The 9281-nt window shown below is 59.3% G+C and overlaps 1 protein-coding gene across 1 annotated transcript; it reads left to right on the top strand.

The window, feature by feature from the left end:
• Nucleotides 1–4824: 4824 nt before the first annotated feature.
• On the top strand, nucleotides 4825–8524 carry Sox9 (SRY-box transcription factor 9). The gene is made up of 4 exons (XM_048365507.1): nucleotides 4825–4955; nucleotides 4989–5670; nucleotides 6466–6719; nucleotides 7373–8524. Exons 2-4 carry the CDS (start codon nucleotides 5240–5242, stop codon nucleotides 8215–8217), a joined length of 1530 nt encoding a protein of 509 aa, XP_048221464.1. The 5' UTR covers nucleotides 4825–4955; nucleotides 4989–5239; the 3' UTR covers nucleotides 8218–8524.
• The last annotated feature ends 757 nt before the right edge of the window (nucleotides 8525–9281 follow it).

Below are 9281 nucleotides of genomic sequence, written 5' to 3' on the forward strand. Positions count from 1 at the left end.
CCTTTCTCTTTCTCTCTTCTCTCCTCCCCTCTTCCTCCCTTTTCCCTCCTCCGGCCCTCCCCCCCACTTTCTGGGACTAGACACCCCTAAAGGGGAGAAAAGGAGATAGGATTTGGTAGCTCCTGGCCTGGGGTTTGCCTCATCGGGATACCACTGTGTTGAGTTTTGTTTTGAAATTAATAAGACAGGCACATTCTCAGCTAAAAAGAGGGGAGATGGGGGAAGAGGTGGGAGGAAGATTTGACCTAGTAGGTTCACCACCTCACAGATAGCTCCTTGCACCCCACTGAGGAAAGATACTTTTAGAAAACCTAACCGAGAAAGCGCACCCACTCTCCAGAGCAGTGCAGTCCCTTGGAGTTGAGGCCTCGCACCTCCTTTTCCCCACAAGACTCAGCTGCCTGCCCTAGACACCCGGTTTGCTCAGGTCCTCGCCCTACACTCGGGGTGGAGGCCGGGCGGGGGTCCCGCTGGGTTACAGCCACCCAAGGCCGGCAGTTCGCACCCCAGCACACAACACTCCCCGCCCAACTCCTCGTTGTTCCTCCCCACGGCGGCTCCGTTTTAGGGGGCCGGCATTCGCTGTTCTATTACACGATCCTGGGTTACACTTAGCCGACAACCTCCCACAAGGAGGGCGCCCGTTTGGGGAGAAACCGATGTGTAGGGCTGTACCTTCGAAGGCGACTGGGGAAGAGGTAGCAGATCTGGGCGCGGGGGGGGGGGGGGGGGACTGGCCTACACACGCACGGACCAAATGTACAAAGGTCACATTTATTCCCACATTCACTGCGCTTTCCGGTGCCCTTTGGCTGTGGCGGTCCCGTACACGGCAGGTCCTGAGATCGCCCGGACCGGCCGCTCCCAGGCAAAGGAAACGCGCGACTGGCAAAGGTGCCCGGAGCAAGGCGCTGGGAGAGGAACCGAGTGTCCCGCCAGCCCCGAGGTCCCCGGAGATCGCCTCCTCCGGGGAACTTGGTCCTCCAGGGACAGTGACGGGGCGTCCCCGGGACTGATCACCCCCGAGAGCTCTCCGAGGCTGAGATCTTTGGGGACCCCGTTGCGGTTCACGCGCACCAAATCATTCCAAGGACGATCGACCCCCGTGGCTGAAAACGGATTTAGACGCGGTCCTCGATTTGGCTAGGGAATTTGGGGGTCGGATGGTTGCGGGGGCCCTGGACGCCCCAAGTACAAGGAGTACATCAGCCCCCACCCTGCACTCCCACCTACAGAGACGGAGCCACCCCCCCATCTCCCCTCCAGCACGTTGTGGGCAGCGCGAGGAACGGGGCGCAAAGGTCCCCCGCACCAATTCTGGGCTTGCCTCTCGCCGCGCGCGCGCGCGCACCAGGAGGGACGTCCCCTCCCCACCCCCCCCACCATCCCCGGCAGGGGAAATTGAGCCCGGCGCCGGCCCCGGGACGCAGCTAAAGGGAGAGGGGATGGAGAGGGGGGGATCTCAGACTTTGGTTTCCCAAGGTCCCTCCCGTGGGATCCACTCGCACCTCCGTGTCTCCGCGCCTGGCGGCAGACCACGCGGCGCTTGCTGGGGAGCGGGGTCCTCCCCAAAGCGGGTCGTCGTCTAAGTTGGGAAGTGGCTGGCAGCCGCCCACCTGGAGTCCCGACCTTCACCCCGTCCTTCCCTCGTCCCTGCAGCTTGAGGACCCCGGTAGAAAGCCCAATGGAGGTCTCCCCACCCCACCCCACCCCTCTCCTCGCCGGCCGCCGCCGCCTCAGTTTACCCATCTGTATGTCCCCGCTCTCTGCCTCAAGCTCTCTGTGGCTAGGGTCTGTTAACATCTCCCCGCGGGTCGGGGAGGAAGGGTTGGGCCACCCGGGAGGTCAAGCCACCCCTCTCCAAGGGAAACAAGCCCCCCCCCCCCCCGCCCCATGGGTACGGGAGAGTGCATCCTGACCCACCAACCATTCCAGAACTGACTGTGTGCGCGCGGCGCCAGACGCGGCCAGATCTTGGCATGGGCGGGAGAGGAGGGGAGGAGGGGTTGGGGGGGGGGATGGTGGATAACAGACCTTCCTCAGGCCTCAGTTTCCCGGGGGGGGTGTGTGTGTGCAGTATAGGAACCTCGGACGCGTCTTTTCTACCTGTCCCCTCCTAGCTCCCTATAGACACACGCAATCCCAAATTGTCCCCACTGCTTAGCAGAAGGGAGACATCTCTCCTAGGGATTCCTTGCCGAGATAAGTCTCGGCCCCGATGCTGTTCTGATTGAGGGGAATCACGCTATCGGCCGCACCACCAACGCCACCGACACCGGTTACCACCGCCGAACCCGGCCGACAACCCGGGAATCGGCCCGCCGGGTCCGAGTTGGACACAGTTACTGGGCTTTTGGCGCCCCCTCTGGAAGCAGCTGGGAATTGCAGTCCGCTTTAAAGACCACGGATTGTTTTCAAGTTTTCGGAAAAGATACTAGAATCGGAAAACGCTTGCATCAAAGGAGGCAAAAGAAAAAAAGAGAAAAAAAACGCCAAGAACACCAGAGTCCGTGGCTTACAATGGGGCTACGTTATTTCAGCCCTCACTGCATAACTATATTCCCTATTTATGCCGTGCGTGCATGTTCCTATCTGTCCACACAAATATTCAGCGAACGATTCCAAATTATCTTCGGGTCATAGTTGTTTTCACTGCCTTTAGGCCAGGAAAGGTGTAATTGCAATCAAATACAGCTCAGTTCAGGTACCTGGGTGAAACTGTCTGCTTTGGGGGTTGGTCCCTGGGACTCCTGGATCCGAATGACACAGACCTACACCCGGTGGCCTCCTCCTTCACAGAGACTACGCGGTGCTTTTTACTCCCCGAGAAAGGACTTGGAGAGCAATCATAGGGCCATAAATGCATAGCTATTATCTTCAGGTCTCTTAAACTCGCAAACAAGATATAGGGTACTAGCGCTATTCAATACGAACGCGCCGCATTCGTTTGAAAAGAAAATCCTGTTGAACAAGGTTGTGACTTAACTATCTTATCAAGAGTTCCTTGTCCTATATTTAAAAAAAATGTCTAGTTCGGAAGACACAACAGAATACGAGATTGGGGGGTGGGAGCTGCAAATAAAACATTTGTTTAAATCTTGTGATTGTGTCCACACTTGACAAAACTATGTGCCGGTGGTGGGGGGAGCTATCTTGAATATGTTGTGAGCTGTGTCACCTTATAAGTGATTTAATTCGAGGTCCACTTTTGCAAGAGCTAGAAAGGGGGCAAATCTTACACTGTAAAGACTTTTCCACCGAGGTGCGTGTATTTGCAATTCTGAGCAGATGACTTAAGATTTTATTTTTATTTTTTACTTTGGTCCCCCGAAATCGAATAGATAACTCCACATTTCTCCAGCCTGACTTAAAAGAGTTCGCATTAAACACAAAGCTCGGGCTCAAATCACGCTTGAAACACATCACCGACACTTCCAGAGCCCCCCCCCCCTCCCTTCCCACCCCCAAACGCCCACCTGTGTGCCTTCCTAAAAGGACCCGTCTCCCCGTCAGAACGCAAGCGCGGAGCCCCTCCAGCTATTTGGTAAAGGAGGGCGAAAGCCCACGACAAGCGGGCTATCCCCAAATAGGCTTCTTGTCCCCCACACCCCCCCCCCACACCTCCCCTGCAGCCGTGTCCATTGCTTTGAAGTTTTACAATCCTAGTGACCGGCCTGGGCCTCAAGGCCCGGGCGGACCGCACGCAAAAAAAAGTTAGGTCTCCAAGCCAGAACAGTTTGCAAACTCTTTCCAATGACAAGACAGTTGTGACTCAGCCAGGAGGTAAAGACCAGAACGACAAAACTAGTAGCCGGGTCACCGAGGGGAGTGAGGTGGTGGAGACCGAGGGTGGGGAGGGGGGGGGGCTTGTCGATCGGAGAAGGACTTGTCAGAGTTCAAGTTCGGCGGGGCGCGCGGGAGGGCCGGCAGAGCTCCGGGACTCCGGGTGTTGTTTCGGCTGCCGCCGGCCCGGCCCGCCGCTAACCTCCGCGGGGACTCAGCTCTGGTTTTCATTGATTCCTTTGCAAGATCGGAGCAGAATCCCCGGCGAACCCGAGCCTGTCACTCTTGTTTACAGGGAACGAGCGAGCGTGGAGACACTAAAAACATTTGCTTCCAAAGACCATTTCGAAGCACTTTGGTGGCGGGGGGGGGGGGGGGGGGGGGGGGAAGCGGACGGGCTCCCGACTTCACCAACTGCGTGACTCTCATGGAGGAGCCGCTGCTCGCCCCCCCCTCCCCCCAATACTCCGAACTGCAGCTCAAGTCCCGGGTACCGCAGAGAGAATATTGAAAAGCAAGCCATGCCGGGTTGGGGGGGGGGGGGCGGAGGGAGGGAGGCAGATCGTTAGTCTAGACACAGGCACACGCGCGCACACATACCCGGGCGCGCGCGCACACACACATACACACACACACACACGCGCGCGCGCGCACACGCACGCAGACACATAGGCAAGCCGAGGTTCGCGCGGAGACGGAGCCAAAATCCTAACATTCAGAAAGTACGGCAGACTTACACATTTTTTGGACGTCCCGGGTCCCCCGCCTTCCCCGGCTGCCCCCCCCCGTCCCTCCTCCCTCCTCCCCACCGTCACTACCCCCACCAAACCATCCACCCCTGGGCAGAGTTCCCCCTCCTCTCCCCTCCCCTCCAGTCTCGTCACCCAGCCCTGCGCCACCGTCCTCTACCCTCCTCCAAACTGCGGTCCAATCAGCTGCTTGCCAAGCTGGGCTGTGATTGGCTGCGCGTCTCTAAGGTGAGGGGGGAGTATTTATTAAAGAGACCCGGGGCTGGGAGTTTGGAGAGCCGGGAGCGGAGCTCGCAACCGCCTGGAAACTTCAGCAGCGCGATCCTTTGGGCCAGTTTCACTCCGGGAACTTTTTCAGTGCAGGAGGAGAAGAGAAAGGGGGTGCAATTGCCCCACTTTTACTCTCTTCTTCCCCTCCTCCTCCTCCTCTTCATCTTCTTCTTCCTCCTCCTCCTCTCCAATTCGCCTTCCCCGGTTTGGAGCGGGCAGCTGCCGATCGGCCACCCCCAGAGCCTTGCCAAGTAGCCTCCTCGCCGCCGCCGCCGCCGCCGCCACCAGTTGCCGCGCGCCAGCTTCCCGGGGAAGCCACTCGCTCCGCGGCCAGCGTCCCGGGCAGCCGAGGGGAGGGGAGCCCGCGCCTCGAGTCTCCGAGCCGCTGCGGCTTCTCGCCTTTCCCGGCCACCCGACCCCCTGCCCCGGGCCCGCGTATGAATCTCCTGGACCCCTTCATGAAGATGACCGAAGAGCAGGAGAAGGGCCTGTCCGGTGCCCCCAGCCCCACCATGTCCGAGGATTCGGCGGGCTCGCCCTGTCCCTCGGGCTCCGGCTCTGACACGGAGAACACGCGGCCCCAGGAGAACACGTTCCCCAAAGGCGAGCCGGACCTGAAGAAGGAGAGCGAGGAGGACAAGTTCCCCGTGTGCATCCGCGAGGCGGTCAGCCAGGTGCTCAAAGGCTACGACTGGACGCTGGTGCCCATGCCCGTGCGCGTCAACGGCTCCAGCAAGAACAAGCCCCACGTCAAGCGGCCCATGAACGCCTTCATGGTGTGGGCGCAGGCGGCGCGCAGGAAGCTGGCCGACCAGTACCCGCACCTGCACAACGCCGAGCTCAGCAAGACCCTGGGCAAGCTCTGGAGGTGAGACCGGACGGCTGGCACCGCTGGGGGAGGGAGGAGGGGGCTCGGCCGCGGCGACGGGCTCCCGGCCCCGCCTCCCAGCCTGAGCGAGCCAGGGGTCCCTCCCGGGAGCTGGCGGGCCGGGAGGATCGAGGTGTAGCCGGCCTAGCGTTGGAGAAAGTTCTTGGGATTGCGCGCGGAGTTGGGGGGGGGGGGTGGAAAAGGTGCGGGGGGGGGAGAGACAGCGGAGGAGTAGGTTTGTAGGGGACAGAAGGGGGGCTGAGTCTGTTCCCCAAGTGCGTGAATGGGGGGGGGGGGTTATATCTCCCTCCCTTGATCTGAGCTTTCTAGGGTCGACGTTCACCCCTAGACGAGATGGAGTGGGAGGGGGGCTAGCCGGAATGGGGGCGGAGGAGGGAGGGAATAAGTGGGGGCGGGGGCTGGGGAGGGGGTGCTGCTTGCTGTTCAGTGGTCCACGGACAAGGTTTTAGAGGGTGCTGTCGGGGGGTGGGGGAGACGAGCCCCGCAGCAAAGGCGTTTCGAGCTATTTCCATCCCCAGGGGTTTCCAAAATAGAAGCGAAGGGGCGGGGCGGGGCGCGGGCCGTGCGCCCGGGGCGGGCTGCGGAATCCGACGTCCAGGGCGAAGAAGCGAAGTTGGGAGCCGCGGCAGGGGCCGGGCCGCGTGGGGCCAGGGGGTGGGCGAGGGGGGGGGGAGGCCGCGGAGTGGGGAGCGGGGGATGACAGCACTCTGAGTTACGCTGAGCCCCCCTCCCTCTTCCTCTCGCCCCCCCCTTCCGGGCCTCCCCCCCCTCCAGACTGCTCAACGAGAGCGAGAAGCGGCCTTTCGTGGAGGAGGCGGAGCGGCTGCGGGTGCAGCACAAGAAGGACCACCCGGATTACAAGTACCAACCCCGGCGGAGGAAGTCGGTGAAGAACGGGCAGGCGGAGGCGGAGGAGGCCACGGAGCAGACACACATCTCCCCCAACGCCATCTTCAAGGCGCTGCAGGCCGACTCGCCGCACTCCTCGTCGGGCATGAGCGAGGTGCACTCTCCCGGCGAGCATTCCGGTGAGTCCCCCGAGGGCCTCCAAGCCCAGGCCCTGGGGCGCGGCGGGGCGCGTGGGTAGGTGGGGAGGGGGGGCTCTTGGCACAACCCCAATCCCTTGGCCTCGGAGGCTCTGCTTGGAGAGTTTGCGCTTGGTGAACTGTACCTTCCGTGTGCAATCCAGTTCCCTCCCTGCCCGGCGCCCCACGGGGGGCCCCCCCGATGTCCACGCACGCGCGCGCGCACACAGCAGTTTCTGCATCCTAAAAGATGTGGGTTTTTTTTTCTTTTTCTCTCTGTATTTTTATGGCGAGCTCAAATGCCTTTACAACTTTACTGAAACTTTACCCCTTGGTCTTTGCTTCCCTCGCCCCAAAAGCACACATTGCCGTCGTTCTTCAGCAAGTAGCAATTTGGTCTTCCGGACCCCCGGGCCTCAGGCCCTCCCCCCCCCGGGGGGGGGGCGGGACGGAGCTGCCCGTTGTGTACCCGCAGGTTAATCATTGGCGGGTTTATCGCGGGTGCTGCGCGCCTCCTGCGCGGGTGCGGGCACCTTAGGGCACCTTAGCAACCTGGGAGTGTCGCCCGGTGGCCCCCGAACACCCAGGCCTTTAGCCTTTAGCAAGCCTTTGTTGATTTTTCCCCCCCTTGCTTCTATCTCCTTTATGGTCTACAGGACAATCGCAGGGCCCTCCCACCCCACCCACCACTCCCAAAACCGACGTGCAGCCGGGCAAAGCCGACCTGAAGCGAGAAGGGCGCCCGCTGCCCGAGGGGGGCCGGCAGCCCCCCATCGACTTCCGCGACGTGGACATCGGGGAGCTCAGCAGCGACGTCATCTCCAACATCGAGACCTTCGACGTCAACGAATTTGACCAGTACCTGCCCCCCAACGGCCACCCGGGGGTGCCGGCCACGCACGGCGGCCAGCCGCAGGTCACCTACACCGGCAGCTACGGGATCAGCAGCACGGCGGCCAGCCCCGCCGGCGCGGGGGGCCACGTGTGGATGTCCAAGCAGCCGGCCCCCCCTCCGCAGCCTCCGCAGGCCCCGCAGGCGCCCCCGGCGCCCCCGCAGCCGCAGCCGGCGCCCCCGCAGCCCGCGCCCCCTCCTCCCCCGGCGCCGGCGCACACGCTGACCACGCTGACCAGCGAGCCCGGCCAGTCCCAGCGAACGCACATCAAGACGGAGCAGCTGAGCCCCAGCCACTACAGCGACCAGCAGCAGCACTCGCCGCAGCAGATCGCCTACAGCCCCTTCAACCTCCCGCACTACAGCCCCTCCTACCCGCCCATCACCCGCTCGCAGTACGACTACTCCGACCACCAGAACTCGGGCTCCTACTACAGCCACGCGGCCGGCCAGGGCTCGGGTCTCTACTCCACCTTCACCTACATGAACCCGGCGCAGCGTCCCATGTACACCCCCATCGCCGACACCTCCGGGGTCCCCTCCATCCCGCAGACCCACAGCCCCCAGCACTGGGAACAACCCGTCTACACACAGCTCACCCGACCCTGAGCGGGTGACCCCACCCACCGGAGACCTGGAACGCCCAAGCCAACAGGGTCCAGAGGATCCATGATCAAAAGAACCGAAGAAATAGTCAAGAAAAAAAAAATTAATAATAATAACAACCAACCAGAATTGCCTTTTGGACGTAGGTTTGTTTCCTGTTCCTTTATTCCGTAAAAGACCTGTAAGCTAAAGGCGCACCTCGTAACTCAAGATTCCAAGACCTGACTTGTATCCCAATACAGTAGCGACTTGTTGCAGATCTGTGGCCGGTTGGTGAGGCCCTCTCTCCCTCTCTCTCTCTCTCTCTCTTACACACACACACACATACACACACACACACACACACACACACACCTCTCTCTCTCTCCTTGGGGAGGACAAGAACAAGAAAAAGTGGAAGATGGCAAGAGAAACGAGATACATCTCTCCCCCACCTCTTTGGACCTTTGTAATTATTTTTTAGCAGTAATTAAAAGAAAAAAAAAGTCCTCTGTGAGGAATATTCTCTATTTTAAATATTTTTAGTATGTACTGTGTATGATTCATTATCATCATTTTGAGGGGATTTATACATATTTTTAGATTAAAAAATTAAATGCTCTTATTTTTTTCCCAACAGCTAAAGTACTCTTAGTTGAACAGTATGCCCTAGCTTTCTTGCGACCAGAGTATTTTTGTACAGATTTGCTTTCTCCTCCAACAGAAAAAGAAAAAATGAAAAAAAAAAGCGTGTCATTATATTAACCTACAAAAAAAAAAAAGCACACAGAATTGTGTTAGGCGATCAGTTTTTTTTGGGGGGGGAGGGGGTAAGCTTTGCTTAATTCCTCAGGCTTTCCAATTCCAGAAGGAGCTGCCTTAAAAAGAGAAGTTTTAAAAGAAAAAAAAAAAGAACAAAAAAGCCTTATTTTGCAAATACGGAGGTAAACAAATAGTCTAGAGAAGAAGCATTTGGTAAGCTTTATCATATATATATATTTTTTAAACAAGAGGAAAATGCCTTGAGCCTTAAAAGTGAACTGCTGGGAAACCCATCCGCTCTTGCAGTTTGCCTGTCCTTCCTGCCT

This window comes from Perognathus longimembris, chromosome 17 (genome assembly GCF_023159225.1).
Source record: "Perognathus longimembris pacificus isolate PPM17 chromosome 17, ASM2315922v1, whole genome shotgun sequence".
NCBI lineage: Eukaryota > Metazoa > Chordata > Mammalia > Rodentia > Heteromyidae > Perognathus > Perognathus longimembris.

Excerpts from the sequence above, each read along its gene's own strand:
- Sox9 (XM_048365507.1), top strand. The coding sequence starts at position 5,240 with ATGAATCTCCTGGACCCCTTCATGAAGATGACCGAAGAGCAGGAGAAG. Across the intron at positions 5,671-6,465 it reads ACCCTGGGCAAGCTCTGGAG|ACTGCTCAACGAGAGCGAGA; the intron begins GTGAGACCGGAC and ends CCCCCCCTCCAG. Across the intron at positions 6,720-7,372 it reads CTCTCCCGGCGAGCATTCCG|GACAATCGCAGGGCCCTCCC; the intron begins GTGAGTCCCCCG and ends TATGGTCTACAG.